The sequence below is a fragment of the Leishmania infantum genome, chromosome 25 (assembly GCF_000002875.2).
Source record: "Leishmania infantum JPCM5 genome chromosome 25".
NCBI lineage: Eukaryota > Euglenozoa > Kinetoplastea > Trypanosomatida > Trypanosomatidae > Leishmania > Leishmania infantum.
Window position 1 is genome coordinate 547,362 of NC_009409.2, and position 20,851 is coordinate 568,212.

Below are 20,851 nucleotides of genomic sequence, written 5' to 3' on the forward strand. Positions count from 1 at the left end.
GCAGACTGGCAGGAGCACTCGAGTGCATTCGTGCGTGAGAGGGGGTTTGGGAGAAGGGGAGGGAAGTGGAATGGGGCCCAAAGAAGAGAAGGAGGGGCCGTGTCCACAGCATGTGTGTGTGTATGTCTGTGTGTGTTTGCGTATGCGTGTGCCATCATACGAGAGAGCTGGAGAGGACCCGAACCTGAAAACCTAAAAAAAAGAACGGGGAGGAAGAGCACAATGATCTCCGTCTATAGAACATCAGTCAACACTCCATGCGCCATGCTTGTGCTGTTGCTTGATCACGCATGGAGCAAGAGGGAAAAGCGGGGCGTGGTGGCAGCGTGCCTTGATCTTCCATCACCTCGTGAGCTTATCGCTACCGTCTCTCTCCTGTCACCTGCCCGCGTCGGCGCAAAGAGGCAGCTGCAGAGAGAGAGAGATGATATGCGCATCAGAGCGAGGAATACAAGGGCCCGTAGCTTGAAAATACGCAGCATCAGCAAGTAAAGGAGAAGACGCAGCGCACACCATCCATCAAGCAGGGCGCGCAGCACGCACACACAGCGACAGGCCTACACATACAAGCACATGCTGTACTCGCATCCTCCAACACGCACAGCGCTGGAAGCTGTGCAGAGCTCATCCATCTAGCACATACAAACACACACACAAGCAGCCCTGATTAGCGAGGTGTGACTGCCCACAGTGAGCGTCCGCTCTGGCGCGTTCCTACGAGTGCACAGGTGATCGCAAAAGCGCCGCAGCTGCAGTATACACCTAAATGTCACTGTCATCAGATCCGCTGTAGTCGCTGGAGTCGTCACTGCTAAACTCGCCGCTACTCGTCGAGGTGGACAACTCACTGCTGTCTGGTTCGGAGGAAGAGTCGCTTTCGGCAGGATTGTTGGCGAGAAGCCGCGAACGCTCGCCTCCCGCGGCAGGCGGCCGCGCGCCTGTCGCCACTCGCGGCCGACGCATCTGGTTCACAAGCGATTCGTCCTCCTCATCGTGGTTGTCCTCGTCGCTGTTCACGGCGCCGTCGCGAACGAGTGGACCGCGGCTGTGGCCAATGGCGTTCTGCGGTCGCCGCCGCTGCTGTTGCTTTTGACCGCGCTGCTGACGCGGCCTGCTGTCGTCGGTGTCGCTCCCTTCATCACCCGAGGTGGACTCGTCGCCGCTGCTATCCTCTTCGGCGGCGTTGCGGATGCGCACCCCGCCATTCACGCGCGGGGCGTTTTCGTACCCATCGTCTTCGTCATCGCTCATCGCCGGCGTCAGGCTCCCGCCACCGCCGCCGCGACGTCCACTCGGACGGCGCGCCATGCTGTCCGCCCGGATGTTCTTCAGCTCCTCCTTGCGCAGCCGCTCCCGCATCACCTTCAGCTTTGTCTCCTGCTCCTCGAGCATGGCATCCTCTTTGGCGTTGTACTTGGCGATCTGGTGCTCCAGAAACTCCAAGTTGCGGTACTGCTCGAGATAGTCGACGAATTGTGCATGCAGCTTCTTCTCGTGGTTCTCGTACTCTTTGAGGAAGGCGGGGTTAGTGGCCATTGCGCTTTTGTACTGCTTTTGGGCGCGCTCTAGGTGTGCCTTCTTGTTCTCGATCTTTTGCTCCAAGTTGCTCTCGTCCGCGCTGAGGTTGACGATGCTTTGCTGATACTGGTCCACCTCCTGGGTGACGTTGGTGAGCAGCTCCCGCAGACGACGCTCGAACTCGCCGACCTCGGTGGCGCGAGACAAGATGCGCTGGCGGTCACCGCGCGAGTTCAGCTCTCCCTCGACCAAGAAGAAGAGACTGCTGCCGTCCGCCGTCAGTTCGCTGCACAGTTGCTGCACCGCCTTGGCGTCGCTCACGTTCTTCTGCGCCGCCATCTGCTGCAGTGCGGTGAAGTCGGGCTCCTCGGTGTCCGTCGCCTTCATCGCCTTCTTCAGCACATTCGCGAGCTTCAGCATCTCCTGCACGGCGTGCCCGTCCGCCTGGTAGAGCTTCTTCACGTTGAGCTTGATTCTCCCCTTGGCGAGGGCGACCTCACACACCTGCTTGAAGAACGTCACGCGGTTATGCTCCCGCTCAATGTTGAACGTCACCTCCGCAGATGGCTCATAGCGGGTGATAAGCCAGTGAATACAGTCGGCGACCAGCTCTACATTCGGCTCGCGGAATGACTCCATGCTTATCAGCTGTGGATAGCCGAGGAGACGCATTGTCTCCGAAAAAGAGCGCAACTCACGAAAGGACATTGCCCTCCCCCTCCTCCTGCTCCTCCTCCACACACGCACACACAGACAGACACACAGACGCGCTTGGCAAAGGCGCAAAAGAAAAGAAGTGAGGTGAGAGTACAGTCTATTAGCGGTTGCACGGGTCGCTCAGTCACGATGGGGCTGCCGCACAGGGAAGGCTTCTGCGCACACGCTCAGACAGGCAGCACGCACCTCGCTCAAGCACACACGCACACACATCAACGCGGGCGCGAGCGAGGAGTAGCGCTCGTAGAGGTGGACGAGAGAGACGGAGAGAAGGAGAGGGGGGGGAATGAACGTCGTTAGCGAGCGAAAAGACATGCGACGAGTCATCAGAAGCGAATGGGCCGATGCACCGCACCTCGACACGGCACGCTTACTATCACGTGCAACTGCAAAGAGAGTCCAAGTGCGGCGAGGGCACAGCTGGCCCACCATCACCGCAAGAGCCGAGACGTTAAATGTCGTTAGCGGTGCAACCTTCTTTCTTTTCCGGGGAGGGGGAGAAAAGTTTCGCTTTCCTCCGTGCAGGTTTCACTTCAGTATTGGACGATGGTTCAGCATGCGGCACACAGTCATGCGCACCATGAGTGTGTGATCAAGAAAAGAGAAATGGAGGAGTCGACACGATTTGTGTATGCACAGCATTGACTTCCAGTGTGTTCTTGTGGTATGTGCATACTCGTGCGTGCGTGCAAGCGGGGGAATGCGTGAGAAACCACTTCTGCTTGCGAGTGGCTCGTGGGCAAAGACCTTTCTTGATACGCCTCATACAAGGAAAACGGCGCGAGTAGCGGCAGCGGGAGGGTCACTCGCCTCCTCACCGTCGTCGTCACCGGCGCTGCCACGGCGCTTGTTTCTCTTCTCAGCAGCCTCCTTGCTGCGGGACGAGCCTGACGCCTTGCCTTTTCTCCCACCTGAGGTGGCCTTCTTCGCTGCCCGATCCGGCGACACTGTGGGTGTTGATGCCGCGTTCACGTCGCTCACAGCATCATCATCTTCTGCCGCGTCGATGGAGAGAGCTGCAGCGCGGCTCGTGGTCGTCGATGACAGCGTTCGAGAAGCGGTAAAGCTACTGGCTCCAGCGGAAATGCTGTGAAGATCATCATCGTCATCCAGCTTGAACTCCTCAATAGGTGCACTGGCGCTCACCTTATTCTGTTCACTAAAGATGTCGTCAAAGTCGAGATCGAGCAAATCCGTCGCTGCTCCACTCTTGCAAGGCTTGCCAGAGCCATCCGAAGCGCTACGATACGCGGAGTAACCGATACTGCTGCTGTCTGCGTGCCCCGCTGAAGCGGAGTGCGACACATCGGCCAAGAGGAACGTGTCATCCAAGCTAAGCGCGGCCCTTTCCTGCGCCTGCCGCGCTGTGTGCTCGCGCAAGAGCTGCTTCGCCTCCGCGTCGAAAAAGCGCGGCACGAGCTGCTCGCGCGGCGCCATTTCATCGTCGCCGTAGCGAAGCAGAGTGTGATACAGAGCGTCCCACGTCATACGAGCGTCGTTGCCGGCCCGATGCGCCGGTAGCGTTGGAGGGATGTGCAGCCACTGCACGAGATCCACAAGCTTCCACGACGGCGGATGCTTATCTATGGTGACAGGACGTCGACGGTGTGCATCGCGAATGAGGTGAATTGTGTCGCCGAAGACAAAACTGGGCGGCAGCTCCATGTGGAACTTCTCGAGTGTCCACTTGATCAGCGACACATCCGCCAGCTTTCCACCGTGGGAAAGCAGCAGGATGCGCTCCTCGGAGCCAGAAATCTCGTCTGGCTGCGGTGTCTGGACAAAATTAAGAAACTGCTGCCACGCCTCAGCAAACGGGATACCCTCCTTTTCCAGCATCATGTCCGTAATGTGCGTCAGCTCCTCGACACCCGGGCCCTGCTTGCGGCCGCAGACAGGTTGAACGAGGCATGAAAACGTTTCGTCGAGAAGCGGTGAGTACAGTCCCAGCTCCGTGATGTCCTCCGTCGGTCCATCTGCCGTAAACACCGGCGGCCCAGTAAACTCCATGTCAAATGTGAAAACGCGGAACGGGACAGAGAGGTACAGCTCGTACACAATCCTCTTCGTGAGCTGAGTGCACAACCGCCCATCCATGGCCAGGAGCTTCCCCTCAGTGATACCGAGACTCTCCAGCTGCCGCTCGCAGTGCTCCAGCAGGAAGCCGCGTTGGATTGGAAGCGACGGTGTCATGCCTAGTTGTATCTGTGTGAGCGCTTCAAGGGGGTTCAGTTGGCCCTTTAACACGACCGACGCTTTTCGGCGCAGCGTCGCGTGTGACCGTCGCAGCATTGAGTGTGGGATCAGAAAATCTGAGTGAAAGGAGGGGGGGACAATGTAGGGAGTTGACAACGACAGAAGAGAAAAAAAAACGCTTGAAACGATCTCTGTGAAGAGCCGCTCCGTACGGCACGAAATGCGCGTATTTTTGCTTGGCAGGCTTCGAAATTGTAACAACGCCGCAGGGCAGATGAGCGTGGGTCAGATAAGAGAAGCAGTCAGAGATTGCGCGCGTGAGAGCAGGCAAGACTGAAAGCAAAGACAAACGGGATCACCTTGCCTGTGCGGTGCAGTCTTACTCACCTTTCTTTCTACTCTGATAAACCTCCCTCTCTGGCACCTACACTACAATGCCAGTCGAAGGCGTGGTACACGCAAAAAAAAAGCGGGGCAGGCACCTATGGGACGGTGTGGGTGTGGTCGCGGTGCAGGCAAAGGAATGTTCACCGCTACCAGCTCTTACCACTCAGCACATAGGCAACGTGACTGTGTGCACCGCTATTCTTACCCTCCTCTTCTTTCATGTGGGGCCGCATAGACAGACGGAAGGCGATGCGCAGGAGCAGGCGAGGCACACGCAGCACACAGCACATGGGAGGAAAGCGGGAAACAAAAGGAAAGAGGGGAGCAAATCGGTACACAGGAAAGAGAGCCAAGGGATAAGAAGGTAGACGAGGAGCAGAGAAGAGAGAAAAGGTGGGGAAGGGCTGAGGCCGTGGTTCAACAGAGAGCAATGGTAGTGGCAGAGGCAGCTCGTGATAGTGCGTTTCTCTTCCGAAGAATTCGATCGACTTCGACGCCTCCTTCGTTTCACGAGCGCGTTATCAGGTCGAGGGAGGGAGCAAGAGCCTTGTGCAGACCCGAGATGAAGCCGGGGGAACGGCAACACTCAAAAAGAAGAGGTGTACGGGTGGAAAAAGAACAACAGTCATTATCACCCCCTCCCATCACATTCACCTCCACTTCTCTTGCAACGCGCGTGAGCGACAGATTAACAGCACCGGCAAGAGAACACTTACTCCTTCACACGCTCACACACGCACGCACGTTGATAGGCGCTGCCTCTTATGCCTCGCCCCCTCCCCTCCCTTTTGTCTTTTGTGTGTGTGTGTGTGTGTGTGCGCGCGCGCGCAATTCATATTTTTTTTTTGATTTGGCTTCTCAGCGCAGAGGGTGTAAATTATATAGAGAGATCGAGAGAGAGGAAACAAAACAAGCGGGGGAGTGAGAGAAAAGGAACGACGTCATGCACGGCGGATGCGGTCCACAAGCTCGATAAGGTAATGAAAGAAGACAAATAACACAGAACAAAACAGAAAAGAAAAAAGGAGAAGACGCGTAGTCTAGATCGTGGTTTCCTTTTGTGTGTATGCACAGGGGTGCGAATATACAAAAAAGGTGAAAAGGGTGGGCAAAATAATATATAATATGCATAGTATATATAGACAGGCGTTTGTTCCCGCATACGATCCATGACTTTCTGTCTTTGACTGCTCTTCCTTTTCTTGTTTGTTGTATTGTTCCCTTTTCCTCCGTATCTCTTCACTGCAGGCCGTATAGTAGAGTGTTTCACCCCTACCTTCCCTTTCCCTCTCTTTCGAAAGTCAGCACAAGGGACACACAGGCGCAGGCGAAGGCACAGACGCATGCACAAACGCCTCAGAAAGTGGGTGTGTGTCTGGGACAGAAGAGAGAGAGAAGGGTGAGTGGAGAAGATCAGCACAGGCATATCGATCAAGAGCATTGTGAAAGAGATAAGGTAAAGAGACACTCAACATGATCAAAGCAAAAAGCACAGAAACAGACCAAAAAAAGAGGAAGTGAGACTTTCGCACACACAGACCTTGCTGGTACCTTACCGCCACCTCACAGGCCCACACAGCCCCTCTCACAGTCGCTCATGGAGAGGCCTTCGGTTTGTTGTTTTGTGACTTCACCGGATGGCATCATCAAGTGCTGTGGGAGAGTTTCACCGCTTCCACGTCGACACTCATGTGGAGCTTTTCCTTTCGCCGTCACAGTACACTCGCGGAGCAAGTTAGGAGGAGGAAGGGCGAGGGAAGAGAAAGACGGATGGAAGACAAAAAAAGAACGGCACAAAAGGGGGTGGCGGAAAAAAAGTACGAGAAGGCGCATGAACGAAAACGCAGAGAGAGAGCAAGCAACAAAAAAGGCGGAAAACGCACACAAGCCTTGTATATTGTTTCATTTCTCTACTTCCTCTCGCTTTCTCTCCGCCTCCTCCCCCTCCTCGTCCCACCCCCTTCGTCTTCCGTTTTTGCTGTCTTCGATGGTCCCTTTCAGAAATACAAAACGGGAAAAAGAAAAGGGGTCAGGGCAGAAGGTTCGTGCTTTCGTTTCGCTTCTCTCTGCGTCGTCTCTTCTTGTTTCTTCACTTCTTTCTTTGTGCATGTGTGTGTATGTGTGGGTGTGGGTGTGGGTAAAGAGCTGAAATCAAAAACACGGCGACGCCGGTGACACGCTTCTTGATCGATCGAGCAGGTAAAAAAAGCGAAGGGATAACACAAGAGAGGAAAAAAAAGAAAGAGAAGAGGAGAAACAACGGCCAGCACAGGCACACAAACACACACACACAAGCAAAGAACCACAACAGATGAAGAACGAAGGGGTAGCAGAAGAACCGGAAAAGAAAGAGGAGGAGCCCATAGGTAGTAGGGGAGGGAGAGGTGGCATGAGGGAGAGACAGAGAGAGAGACGTCGCGTTTGAACGCCGCTTTCACGTCTTCTGCCGTCATCACCACTGTTAGGAACGCACGCAAACACACACACGTATAAAAAAAGCACGTGCGAGAGAGAGATTCTCCGGCCGTTCAAACCAAATGTATAGCAGCGGCAAAGGGAAGGGTCGAGAGCGGCAGAAAGCGCAAAAGCGGCATGACGCGAGCACGTGGCGGGGAAGAGCTGCTCACGAGTGGAGTCGGGAGGGCATGAAAAGAGAAAGAAGGGAGAGGAGAGAACCGATAGAAAGAGAGGTAGACACCAAAACCTCAAAGGAGCGAGAGAGTGACGTCCACACACACACACTCCCACAAGTGCACCAGTATTGTCTCCGTCATATATTTTTTTGGTTTGTGACGGGTTTACTGAACGTTGCTGCACCTCGATTCGCTCACTCCTTTGAGAAGCAGGAGAGAACAGTGCAAGAGAGGAGGGATCAGAAAGAAAAAGGGAAACAAGCGAGAAGAAAAGCATGGTGAAGAGAGAGAAGCGCGAGTCTACACAAACATACGCACCAGTGAAGGAAAACACGCACACGCACACGACTGCGCATAAGAGCAACACAACGGAGAGGTTGAAAAGAACAAAGAAAGGCCACCGAGAAAGGGAGCGCGGTAATCCACAACAGAGAACACGAAAAGATATTTTGTGTTTCAACGTCTCCACTCTGCCACAAAACACGAGCTTAGCGCACCTCTACCCCTGGCCCTGCAACAGGCCCCCACACCGCGTGGCGCCAAGCAGCCGTAGACACGCGCCGCTGCAGAAATGCGCCGACCCAGTCAGCGAAGCGCGGCCTCCGCCCCAGACCCTCTACCCGCCCTCCCCGCCCCGCAGGGTCGCCCCTCACGGCCGCTCGCCTTGTGCCCGGTCGCCACGTCGCGCATCCCTCGGGGCGCCTCGGGCTCCCCGAGCCAGGGCGCGGTGAGGGCCGGGTGAGATACGTTCGGGTCAGGGCGGCATACTGCCCATCATACGGTTCGCACAAACACGTTCACAGCTGCAGGCCTCCCCCACGCAGCGCCATCCAGGACATGACCGCCGACACCCGTAGCGATAAATCGCTCTGACTTCGCTACGTCGTAGGTACCTGACCCTGGCACCACGAGGGGTGGTCCGGCACTGGCAGGGATAGGGGGAGGGGCTGCCTGGCTTCCCCGCAGAGAGTGGGTACTGAACCCTGGATACCACGCTGGGGAGGCCGGCATCGGACACTGAAAAGACGGGAGAACAAAAAAGAAAAAAGATCGCGGAAGAGGTGGCAATACGATCAAGCCAAGATAGGAGGAGAGGTCAGCCATCGCAGTTGGAAGAGCACGTGAGAGGGAAAGAAAGACGGTGACGCAAAGTGAAATCGGGAAGCATTGGAAGAAACGAACAAAAAAAGACTATCAGTACACACACTCTTGAGTTCACGTCCGCCTTCGCCTGTAAGTTCTTGTTATACAGGGTTGTCTCTCTCCCTTCCCCCTTCCTCTTTGCGGATGCCCTGCACCATCGCTGCCGCTTCTATCCGTCGTGAAAGACGAAGAAGTGGCGCAAGGAGAGACTTCACAAAGAAGCGGTGGGTGAAAGGCTGCATAACACACAGAAACCAAGGGGAAAGAGGCGGAAGACGGAGAATCTACTCTTGTCTGAGAGCAAGGGATATGTATGCGCGTGTGTACCTATATATATGGGCTGATGGGAGTGTTGAGGAACGTGAAATAGAGAGCAGGAAAAAGTACAACCCGAAAAAGAGCTTTTCGTGATAACCCAGGAGCGAAACGCAAGAATCCAAAGAGAGAAGGTAGACAAGCGAATTCCTGTCTGACACCCACACGCAGCCACGGTCACATATTGCGTGTCCACACATAAACGGAGAGGCGAAGAGGGTGCAGCTTGACGTTCCAAATCTGAAGATCAGCCACGAGATGTGCAGGGCAGATTCCCCCTGCACGCACGTCCAACTGCATTCGAACCTTCCCTATTTGTGAGGCTCAGGTGGTGGTGGAGGGCAACGCGCGTGCAGATCCGTGTTACTAGCGCCCATGTGATGTTAAACTCATCACAGAAAGACTTGAATCATACCCCTATGGAGGAGGTGGAAAAGAAAGAGAGAGAGACAGGGGACCGGACAAGTACTACACAAGTGCTATGTAAAAGAGAGACTTAAAGTAGGCGAGAAAAAAAAAACAGGAGGAGAAATGAAATATAAAAATAAAAATCAAAAAGGAAAAGGCGCAAGGAAGAAAGAGTAAACATAATTGGAGCTAAAATGTGCAAAAAAAAAAGAATGAAAAAGAAGAGGTAGGGAAGAAGGAAGGATCTCTGCCTTTTTTCTTTGCTTCGCATTTTTCTTTTGGGGGATTTTGCGTGATTGATAAGAACCGCATGCGGAGACTCGCAGTAGTGGGCATGGTAGTAGTCATTGCAGTGGGAAGAAAGGCCGCACACATACACAAAAAAAAAAGAGCACCCACACAACCAGAAACAGAGAAGTACGCACGAAAAAAAAAACGGGAAGAAGAGTGGCAGTGAGGCAAAGCAGTATCGAAGAAGGTGCGAAATGGCGAGAGGGGTAAAGGGATGAAAAAAAAAGAAGAGGTAAAAGGATGGATGGGATATCACAGAAGAAGATAGAAGCGAACTAAAGGGAGAAAAAGTGGAGGGGTAGGGGATACATATGTCAGGCAGAAAAATCAAGCAAGAGAGACACAAACGTGGCTACGCATTTGGCAGCAGGGGAGAGACAGAGAGCAAAGGAAAAAGGAAAGACGAAGATGCAAAGAAGCTCCTTGTACGACCCCGCCCTCTTCCCCAACTCCGTTTCTACCAGAAACTGAGGAAAAGCAAGAAAAGGGGGAGGAACGGACAAGGCGCTGTCTTCTCTGCGTGTTCGGATAGTTTCATCTTACCAAGTCACTGTTCCTTTTACTTCTATGCTCATTGAAACTTGCAGGTGCAGTTACCCGCAGGGCTGCTGTTGCGTGATGCAGGTTCTCCGAAGCACCCATTGCTGCCATTCCTTCTCAGCAGCCTCCTCGATCGCAGAGGACCATGTGGTGGCAGAAGAGGTAAATGAAGGCATCAGCTTTGATGTCCTACGCACTGCCTCCTCGCGCGTCAGCGTCTCTCCTGTGAGAAGGTTCAAGTACAGAACAGCTGGCTTTTGAGCTGCAGAGTGAGGGGGTACGGACACCGCCATGTCTTCAGTGCACGCATCATTACATGGCCACCCCAGCACCTCCACGATGTCCAAACCTCCGAAAACGTACGGGCGGGAGGGGGTGAGAAGGCCCAAGCGCACGTGCAGGTACAGATTGCCGTTTCCGCTGCTTGCATCATCGTCACACACACTGCTGTCCCTTGTGTTTGTCGGGCTGTCGTCAGCCACGCGCAGCCGCTTTCGCTGGCAGTAATGCGCTCGCGCCACGGATAACGGAGCCAGCCGAGGCAGCCTTGTCGAGAACGAGTCAAGTCCGACACGATTCCACGCCAGCGACCGCCTCCGGAGCGTCAGAGGCTCAGGCAGAAGCTGACTCAGGGTGTACTGGGGCACAAAGGAGGATGCAGAGGATAGTGCATGATCTTGCGGAGCGGTTTCCCATGCACTGATCAGCGGGCCGAGCAACGCCGCCCTGCGCTGCGGCTGAACAACCACCCAGTCGCCAACCTGGAGGTCGCAGTCGGCATCAAAGTTGGGCAGGTAGCCGTACATGTCCACCAACGAAAGAAACGGTGGAATTGCTGTCATTGTGCGGAGAAAAAGAAAACAAAGCAAGAGAAGAAACAAACAAAAAACTAGGGGTGTTATAAAGATATCTGTTAGGTATTCAGTGGTGTGTAGATACCTGTGCGCGTGTGCGTGTATGACTACTGAAGCCAATAACAACGATAGAGGTGGTGTATCGTGTATTGATCAATCGCGGCTCGCAAAGACGATCGCCTCAGGCAGCGACATGCACGGACGCTCAGAGACACAATCTTCACACTTTCTGCTGTTTCCCTTTCCTTTTCCTGCGCGCACAACAGAAGTAGAGTGGAGCAGAGAAAAAGAAAGAAAGTCACTTGTGTCTGTTACTGGTGGTGGTATTGCGTACTACTTCTCTGACGAGAGAGAGCGTGCAATGCAAAGATGGAAAAAACGGGTGGAGAAAAGAGGGAAAAGCAAAGGGCACCACAAACAGCGAAGACAAGAGTGAAAAAAAAAAAGAACCAACGAAATCGAAAGTTCGAAGAAAAGCCGACAAGAGATCTGGAATATGCCGTGAATGCGTGAGTCGATACGTGTGAGGCAGCACGAGAGACAGCAAGGGGGAGGCAGAAAGAGATCAAAGCAAAATGGAAAAGGCACCCGCACGCACACACACACACACGCAAACCAGTAAAGAGAGAAACAAAAGTGAACAGGGAAAAAGAATGAAGTAGGTGCGCACGATGAGAGAAAACAAGAGCAAAACGAAAAAATAATATATATATATATATATGTGTGTAGCTAAAACGGAAAGGGAAGCCCAAAGGGGGGAGGAGGGAGGGGCAGATCAATGAAAGCAAAAAAGGAAAAGGATGAAAAACAGTGTGAAACAAATAAGATAGAAACAGCGATGAAACTAAGCACTGGAGAAACCAAAAAAGAATTGTGTATGGGAAGAGAATCACTGAGATACATGAACACACGCACTCGCCTGTGTCTGGTAGAATCTCGCTGAGTGAACGGTGTGGAGGATTCGCTGTTACTGTTCCACCAAGCCACAAGGTTGCTGCCGACGCAGCTGGAAAGGAAGGGAAAGAGAGTGTGGGTGCACCTCTGACTGATCTATAGCCTTACGAGCGATGACGAAGAGGAAGAAAAAAAAAGTGCAGGGGCTTCGCAGTGCCAGCTCGTGTCTCACAAATGCTAGCTTTGTTCCACACACACACACGCACGCACGCACGCACGCGCACGCAGAACGTACACGAGGAGCACCCTGCAAAAGAGTTTCTTCTTTAGGGTTGAAGAAGAGAGGCGCGTTCGTAGAAAGCGAGGGTGGGGAGCAGTGTCGTCTTTTGGTGTGAAAGCAGCTATGTTCTCGATAGAGATCTTGAGCTAAATGGAAGGCAAAAAAAAAACACAAGCACACCGAAAAATGCTAAAAAGGACGCGCGTGGCAAAGAGGGAAGACGAGCGTGAGAAGAAGTGAGTAAAGCGCTTTGAAAGGGGTGATTCGGAAGCGAGAACGCTGATGGTTGTTTTTTTTTGTATTCGCTTTTGCGTGAGCTGCGCTTCTTCTGCGCTTGATTCGTCGACCTCGGTATGACGGTCGTGTGTGTACGTGTGCGTGGCGCAAGCGTCGAGTCGGAAACGGGGGAGAGAAATAAGACAGAGGAGGGACGAAAAAGAAACCATGTGAGGCGTAGATCATTTCGGGGCACATGCGCTGGCACGTACGGGCCGCAGTCGTTGCTCTCGAGCCTTCACCCCCCCCCCCCGATTCCAGCAGTGCCAATGTGGCCCTCAGCACCGGAACAGCAAAGCACGCGCAGTCGTACGTATCGATCGAGGCAACAGCCTGTTTCAAATCGAAACTTTCGGCAAACAATGCAAAACGCAGTTTCTCATTATGACGCTGTCGGCGAACCTTTACACCTCTGTGTTCCATACACCATTCCTCAACCCCCTCTCCCCAGGCTAAGGTGTTCTCCTTATGTTGTACGTTTTCTTTTGAAATCCGTTCATTCGATAACAGGTGCGAAAATGAAACTGAGGGCAAAAAAGGGGGGACGGGCAACACGTGCATGTAAAGCGATACAAAACGCGCAGGATAGCGAAGCGAACCCAGGAAGTAAGAAAGGCAGAGACGGCAGTGACAGGTGAGAAGGCAGAAAACACGCATGAAATTCACTCTAAAAATGGAGAGCGATGAGCAAAATGGAAACAGTGGCAAGCACACACCTTCCTTTCATGTGCACCTGGAAAGTAAATTGGAACGGTGACCCTGATTGCTATGAAAAAAAGGTGCAAGTGGCGCCCTGAGCAGAGTGCGGAGGAGGCGGGTGCCAACACCAAAAAGGTTCACATACGTGCCATCCCCCACCCTCTTGCTCTGCTACCCGATTGGCACGATGAGTGCACAGGGAGCCCATGAAAGCGTGCGATACCTCTCCTCACTACCACACAACACGGCGACCACTGCATTCTCTTCGTCTCCCCTCCCTTTTTTTTTGTCCCCCCCCCACGCGACGGCAGCTCTTGTGACGCGCCACTGCCTCTCCCTGGGGGAAAAGAAGAGGGGGCGGGGCTCTCCCCCGTCCTGCTCCACACACACACACAAACAGCAGCGGTCGCTTTTGAGTCTTCGGTACGAAAAGGACGGTAAAAGAGATCTGCACATCCAAATGCGTGGATTATGCGAAGACAGCCAAGCGTAAAGGAAGGCTGCAGCAAAGAAAGAAGGGGCGCCGACAGATACAACAAAGAGATGGTTCCTCTACAAGAGCGCGTAGCAAATGATGTACATGGGTCCGCCGATGGCCAGCGTCACAATGAGCAGGAAAATAATCACCACTACTACTTTCTCTACAGGCTCATATTCGTCAAACGCAACCTCCCGACCCAAACGCTTGATGATGCGGTGGATCGCGTTGCACTGCCTCACGGTGGCTAGCGGCACCTCGGTGTAGTGCTTGGAGGTGTCCTGTGGCGGGTACGGCCTCCGGTTACGGTGAACAGTCGTGGCAGTGGCGTACATTTCTGGATTCCTGGCGTCTAAGCCACGGGACACCGTTTTCGATAGGATTTAGAGCTCCAGAGCGAGTGAGACACGAATCTTTCGAAGCTGCGCGTAAAGAATGTGCTGTGGCTTTGAGAGGACTGCGTGAGCCAGATTGAACTGCTTTAGCATTTTCTTTTTTTGTGTGTGCAAAGAATCCCAAAAGATTCTCGAGCGAGTGAAGTGCACGTGAAAAGGCGAGGAGAAGAGCAGGAGAACACGTTGAGGACGAGTGAACGTGAGCAACGGTACGAGGCACGGCATAAGGCACACACACACAAATTAGCGATTAGGTATTCGAGCAAGTCGGCATGTGGGCGCCACGACACTCATCCAGAGCTACAACTGAGGACATACGCATCGTAGACTGAGAGCGTGTCAGAAGACGCCTCGATCCCTACTGCGAAGTGACTGATGTGTGACAACTTTGGTAGCATCCTTGCCGCCTCTGTGCCTCTGCCTCAAGCGTGGGAAATCGCTCTGGAGCTGTTCAGTGGCAAACGTGTGCAGAAGACCTTCTTGATGGCAGTACTCAGGAAAAGGAAGGGCGACGCGCGAACACGAACGGAGCTCATTGTGGCGTTCTCAGCGGAATGGCGCTCTCCTCTTTCTTTCCCTTGTTTACCCGAGCAAGCGCTCCTTCCTCGCGTTTCTCGTATGTCGCCTCCTTTTTCACAACGCGTCTATTTCTCTGCCATACAGCATGGGCACAACGCCCCTTCCTCCCTCCCACCCGGCCCAGCCACAGGCCCCCACACCGCGTGGCGCCAAGCAGCCGTAGACACGCGCCGCTGCAGAAATGCGCCGACCCAGTCAGCGAAGCGCGGCCTCCGCCCCAGACCCTCTACCCGCCCTCCCCGCCCCGCAGGGTCGCCCCTCACGGCCGCTCGCCTTGTGCCCGGTCGCCACGTCGCGCATCCCTCGGGGCGCCTCGGGCTCCCCGAGCCAGGGCGCGGTGAGGGCCGGGTGAGATACGTTCGGGTCAGGGCGGCATACTGCCCATCATATGGTTCGCACAAACACGTTCACAGCTGCAGGCCTCCCCCACGCAGCGCCATCCAGGACATGACCGCCGACACCCGTAGCGATAAATCGCTCTGACTTCGCTACGTCGTAGGTACCTGACCCTGGCACCACGAGGGGTGGTCCGGCACTGACAGGGATAGGGGGAGGGGCTGCCTGGCTTCCCCGCAGAGAGTGGGTACTGAACCCTGGATACCACACCCTAAAGTGTCCCCCGTCATCAGGGTTCTCACTTAATACGGGGAAAAAAGAGCCCGGTCTTTTGCACATATGCCTTCCAGCCAGCGTGACGGCTCATCCGGATGTCCTTGGCGAGCATCGATGGAAGAAAAAGACCCGTCCAGATCGTCAGTAAGATCACCCACGAGCTCGTGCGACCCGAAACAAAGGCAAAGGACCCATAGATCATCACCTCACCAAGGTAGTTGGGGTTTCGCGTGCGGGCAAAGAAGCCGTTTGTAATGAGGCCTTTACGCTCTCGCAGCACGAAGTATTTCTGCCCATCCGCCCCCATCATGATCGCGAGGCCGACAGCGTACACCACTGTCGCGGCACAGAGAGCGACGTTCGATCGCTCTGCGCCTTGCATGATGGCGTTGTAGGCAATCATCCAGTAAGGGCCAAGCACCGCCGCGAAGGCGGCAATGGCGCTCCCGATGGTGATCTTTAGATCCCACCGTGGGTCCGGGAAGACCAGGTGCTTCAGGTACCAGCAGAGCCCGTAGCTGCCGTGCAAGGCGGTGTAAGTCGTCGCAGTTGCAGAGAAGTTTCCAGACCTCCACATCATGGCACTGCAGACAAAAAGCGTCGTGCATTTTTGAAAATTGATGACGTGAGCAAGCTTGATGCACCGTGGTCCACCAAGGAAGGAGGTGGAGAGGTAGTCACTGAAACCCATCCATTTGCGCACAAACCGTTGAAACAGAGACTCCGGCGCCTGTTTCTTCGGCTCCTCCTCGACTGCGGTGCCTGACTGAGGTCTGGCACGGTCTTGTGCAGACATGGTAGAAGGTTACCCTTCGAGGCAATTTCTCTAAGAAAACGACAAACAAAAGGAGCCTGTGAAGAGCAGCGGCTTGAGAGTATCCTTGTCAGCTCCTCTGTGTGTGCGTGCGTGTTTTGCTTTTCTGCAACCGTATGCAAGGGATGTAAGAATGGCAACAACCGAACTGCAAAATGCGAGCTCGCTACCTCCCTGCCATTTGCGTAGGCCGAAAGGACACAAAACAATAAACGAGAGAGTAACGGTAAGGGGCAAGTGAGTTCAGCAGGGGGTTAACCATAATTGCACAATGAACGCCCGAATATCGCACACGACGCTCGGGCCCAAAGGACAGGCACACGATGCAACTACAGAGTGCATGTACTTCCGTCCAAAGAAACCACGGAGAAGAAATCAGCCAGAAGGCTGCGCTTGCTCGGCCTCCTTGAGCAAAGGGAAAAAAGATGTCGTGGTGATTGGACATGATCTTCCTTAGTCTCTGTAGAAAAAATGCGGGCAGAAAGCTGCGCTCATAGCAGCTTGAGCAAAGGCCCCAGTAGCGTTTGCTGTTGCACCACCTGTGTCTAGTGTGCGAATCGGCTATACAACGCTACCGAAGCCGCCTTTGATGTGCTTGAGAAGCACATTCATCACCTGCTCTCGATCGTTGATGTCGTTGAGCTCGTCGTGGAGGCCCTTCAAGCCGCTGCCACGCTCCATGAAGGAGGACAAAGCATAGTCTTTCCCAATGCGGTGGTCCGTCACACGATTCTGCGGGTAATTGTACGTTCGCATCTTGTCAGAGCGCTCCCCGCTGCTCCATTGGTTTTGCCACGCTTTGTGGAGAGAACTGTTCTGCTCCTTCACACGCTGCACCAGAATCTGCTGCGCTACCGTCTGCAGTGCGAGCTCTTTGTTTCCGAGGGCCGAGCGGGACTGGTGACACTTGACGGATATACCAGAGGGCTTGTGCGTGAGCACCACGCAGTTGGAGCTGCTCTGCATCCCCTGTCCGCCGGGGCCAGAGCCGCGAACAAAGTCGATCTTGCAGTCGCTTTCGTGAACGTCAACCGATACCGGATCCAGCACAGGCATCATGGTGAAAACTGCGGTGGAGGTCTGCATCTTTCCTGCGGCGTCTGTCACCGGCACGCGCTGAACTTTGTGCACGCCGATCTCGTGGCGCATGTTGCGATAGACCCCTTCCCCGCAAACCTGAAACTCGTTAGAGTTGGCGGCTTCACTGCCGTCGTCCTTAACCACCGGACGAACCTTCCAGTTGCGAAACTCTGTCGCATACATGCGATACATTTCCGCCAGCTCTGCGGCAAACAGACTCGCCTCCTCACCTCCAGCCTTCCCTTCAACGTTGATATTCCAGACATTCGTCACGGACCCTACCAAATCATCAGACCCGATCCGGCGCTCCATCACCGCATTAACCTCACCCTCCAGCACCCGGAGCTGGTCCGTGAGTGTGGCGATGTCCTCCTTGGCCATGTCGAAAATCTCCTCATCTTCCCTACTGCGCACGCTCTTGGACTGTAGCTGATCGTGCAGCGTCACATTTTCATCCAACTGCCGCAGCACAGCACACACCTTCTCTGCGATGTCAAGCTCGTCACGGTACTTGGTATTCCACCTCACGTAGTCGAACGGGGAGTTATCCACGCAGTTGACAAGGGCGTTAACTTTAGTGTCGCTCACGGAGTCCTCCTGCCACTTTTCCAGCGCAATCCGCTTCTCATGAAGGCGGATCAGGTACTCGGTAACGAGAGGGTGATGAATGAAACTGATCAGCGCTCGTGTGTTCTCCTTGAGCGCCCAGTCGCAATACTCAGCTTTCACGGCGGAAAGCTTTTTGACACCGCCTTGTGTGCCGCCAGCCCCGAACAGCAGCCGCGCCGTCCACCACAGCATTCACTCAGTAAAGCGCCAGACCGCGCAGGTCGATAAGACGTGCTGTGGAGCTGTACACCTAACGAGACGAGGAAAGTGAAGATGGAGAACATTTCACTCGCAACGCTCCTTCAGGAAGAATAAGAGAGACTGAGAGCATAACAGAGGAGCTCAAAAGGGCACACCTCAAAGTAAAGCGAGCCAAGAGAGACAAGAGCCATCCATAAGGCCATCTGGTGTCCACCGCTCTCTTGCACTCGTTGCACACTGTGCGTGCGAGAAGAGTGGAGCCTCGGCTTTGTTCCCAAACGCCCCGCAGGCAAGAGAAAGTTAAACATTTCTTTTGTGGTCTTCAGTTTTCTGGCTACCACCTTGAAGGCGCCGAAAACGGGTATGGTACATGTCAAACTAAAAGTAGAAAAAGAAGCACTGCCGTCGCGAGAAGCAAACGGTGTGCAGCACTATGATACATTCATCGCCCAGCACATTCACTATATGCACACATGTTCAACACTCCGCTGAGACAACGAAAGGCAGGCCGGAAACTCGGTACATTTTAGAGAAGAAAGAACTGCTGAGCGCGAGATCCGCTAGCCAGCTCATCAGTTGTCAACAGAGTCCACGAACTCTTGGAACTGCTTGTACGTAATGTCCCCGTTTTCGTCCTCGACACCGTCGAAAAGCAGAGACACCAGTGTATCCTCGTCATTCTTGTTCATGTTGAAGTGCAGTACAGTGTTGAGGGAGATGCGAAACGTGTTGCGGTTGAGTCTCGAATTGGCGCTATGATCGCTCAACAAGCGAAACTGCTCTTGCACACTTCCCTTTCGCTGAATAAGCTTGAACTGCAGCACATCACGGAGCTGCTTGCGTCGCTGCTTCTCTTCGGAAGCGGTGGCGGCAAGTTTCAGCTGATCATTCTTGGTCATGTTTACGCTGCGGATAGACCGAGTTGTAAGGGAGGCCTCGTCCATCGAATCAGAAGAAACGTCCACAATTTGAAGGAAGTCGTCGTAGTTGATCACGCCATTGGTGCCAGGGGACAAGTTCTGCACAACCAGAAGCGCCTCTTCGTCAGTGATGCTGCAGCTGCACGCACGCAGAAACTCCTTCACCTGAGCGTAGCCAAGAGTGCCTTGTGGTGCAAGCGCAAGAAATGCCTCGTTTGCGCGAGAGAACTTAAGATTCAGCTGCTGCTTCAACAGCACCACGAGGCACTTGATGCGGTCCTCGGTGACGACCTTGTCAGTGCCATCGAGAATTCTCTGCGTTCCCGCGTCGAGGCCAGTGAGCAGGAATGGACGCCGATAAATTTCGATCACCCGACCTACCTGAAAATCATCAGGAGTGAATGGTACCGTGGTCCCATTCAGCATGTCCTTTCGGTGCGCTCCCTTTGCAAGAAATCGGCCCCCCAACATGCCCGAATTTCGCTTCGGCTTTTCGAAGATCTCCAGCTCCCTGGTTTCACAATGAAATGAAACCACAAACTCTCTGCTTTCGTCGCCGGCAACAATCGGTTTGGCAAGCTTTGCGGAAAACTTCATCACTCGCCCAGATTCGCGCTGCGCCATCTCATCGTCGACCCTTGCCGGCTTGCCAACCAAAGAGAGCCAGTTGCTTCGCGTTTCACGCTCGCTACCGAACCCGTTCGGCGGAGGCGGGTAGAAGACCGAGGTCTGCTTCTTCGGTGTCTCAAAAGGGGCGATATCTATAGCGTCCCTGATGATTACCTGGTACTTCTCTCTGACGTAATTGCGGGTGAAAGAGTCACTGTCGTACACATAAAACGGCTTCCCGTAAATCATATATGTTTCGCCGACTTGAATATCCTCGGGGCACAAATAATCGTTTTTCATCAGCTTGCCGTACGTATGCTGCTGATACCTGCTCTGCGTCAAGTCGGCGGACGGGTGTGGGATTCGCTGGCGGTGAATCAAGATCGGCCCTCCCCATCGGCCGCTGTTCTCTGGCCTACGTTCGGCAATCTCAATTGTGTTGTTTTCCAGAAATACTCTAATGACACAGTAGTGTAAGTCACCGCTAAGGTTGCCGCGATCATCCCAGAGCGCCAAATAGGTCAAATGCTCGTTGATCTTATTCTTCAAGAACTCCTTCGTGATTGCAATATCCTCTGTAGAATGCTTCGTGTAAATACCCGTTAGCTGCTGCTCGATGGCGCGCTTGCGGTCCATATCGTCCGAGGTCACCACTCGTTTCGTCGACCTTTCCGCCGAGGCCGCAGCTGCGCGGCTGAAAGAATCCTGCGGAATGCTCTGCGCATCCGGAACGTCCTTCTCCAGAACCTCGCGAAAGTAACGGCGGCTCCGTTTGTCCATATCGACGATGTAGAACGTCTGGCCGTAAATGTTCACAGAATCCCCGATTCGAAAGTCACTAAGAAGAAGCAGATCATTAGGGTTCCGCATGTCTTTGGGAACCTGACGCCGAGAAAGGATTTTCGACTCACCCAGGCCGCTGTTCCTCTGGCCAATTTCAGTGATAGAAAGACTATCATCCTTTACAAAAAAGCTGATGCACACCTTGCGCACACGCTCTTTCTCTGCGCAGCTCTCTGAGACATCTTCGGTAAAGTACCCCAGCATTCGAACGACAAAATCATCTAAATCCTCTTTGGTGAAATCCTCAGAGAACCACCCCTTCCATACAGCCGCTTCGTCCTCGGCAGCAGCAGCCTCAGCGGCGGTGCGAGACATTTCGAATGGTTGGCCATTGTAGCAGTATTTTGTGTGAGGTGCGTGGTCTGTTTTCCTCTCGAGAAGCAAGTTATGGCTTTTTCTCAATGTGCTTCGATTGATGGGGTCGTCGTGAAAATCGGCGCCGATTGCCAACGGCAAATTTTCGCTTTGCGGTGCATGTGCAAAGTGCTTCTCCGGCTGCGTTCGAGCAACACTGTTCTTCATCTTTGTTGCGTTGCTTAACCGTCAGAGCTGCTTATCTA

At 53.9% G+C, this 20,851-nt stretch overlaps 6 protein-coding genes across 6 annotated transcripts; all 6 read right to left on the reverse strand.

Annotated features, from left to right (window-relative positions):
- Nucleotides 1–762: 762 nt before the first annotated feature.
- LINJ_25_1470 (conserved hypothetical protein) lies at nt 763–2,226 on the reverse strand (the record flags this gene model as incomplete). The annotated part of the gene is made up of 1 exon (XM_001466141.1): nt 763–2,226. One exon carries the CDS (start codon nt 2,224–2,226, stop codon nt 763–765), a length of 1,464 nt encoding a protein of 487 aa, XP_001466178.1.
- A 771-nt stretch (nt 2,227–2,997) lies between these two features.
- Nucleotides 2,998–4,527, reverse strand: LINJ_25_1480 (conserved hypothetical protein; the record flags this gene model as incomplete). Its single annotated transcript, XM_001466142.2, has 1 exon — nt 2,998–4,527. The coding sequence occupies one exon, from the start codon at nt 4,525–4,527 to the stop codon at nt 2,998–3,000; it is 1,530 nt and encodes a 509-aa protein (XP_001466179.1).
- Nucleotides 4,528–10,201: 5,674 nt separating this feature from the next.
- LINJ_25_1490 (conserved hypothetical protein) lies at nt 10,202–10,990 on the reverse strand (the record flags this gene model as incomplete). The annotated part of the gene is made up of 1 exon (XM_001466143.1): nt 10,202–10,990. One exon carries the CDS (start codon nt 10,988–10,990, stop codon nt 10,202–10,204), a length of 789 nt encoding a protein of 262 aa, XP_001466180.1.
- Nucleotides 10,991–15,237: 4,247 nt separating this feature from the next.
- LINJ_25_1500 (conserved hypothetical protein) lies at nt 15,238–16,011 on the reverse strand (the record flags this gene model as incomplete). Its single annotated transcript, XM_001466144.1, has 1 exon — nt 15,238–16,011. The coding sequence occupies one exon, from the start codon at nt 16,009–16,011 to the stop codon at nt 15,238–15,240; it is 774 nt and encodes a 257-aa protein (XP_001466181.1).
- Nucleotides 16,012–16,590: 579 nt separating this feature from the next.
- On the reverse strand, nt 16,591–17,910 carry LINJ_25_1510 (peptide chain release factor-like protein; the record flags this gene model as incomplete). The annotated part of the gene is made up of 1 exon (XM_001466145.1): nt 16,591–17,910. The coding sequence occupies one exon, from the start codon at nt 17,908–17,910 to the stop codon at nt 16,591–16,593; it is 1,320 nt and encodes a 439-aa protein (XP_001466182.1).
- Nucleotides 17,911–18,491: 581 nt separating this feature from the next.
- On the reverse strand, nt 18,492–20,813 carry LINJ_25_1520 (conserved hypothetical protein; the record flags this gene model as incomplete). Its single annotated transcript, XM_001466146.1, has 1 exon — nt 18,492–20,813. One exon carries the CDS (start codon nt 20,811–20,813, stop codon nt 18,492–18,494), a length of 2,322 nt encoding a protein of 773 aa, XP_001466183.1.
- Between the last annotated feature and the right edge of the window lie 38 nt (nt 20,814–20,851).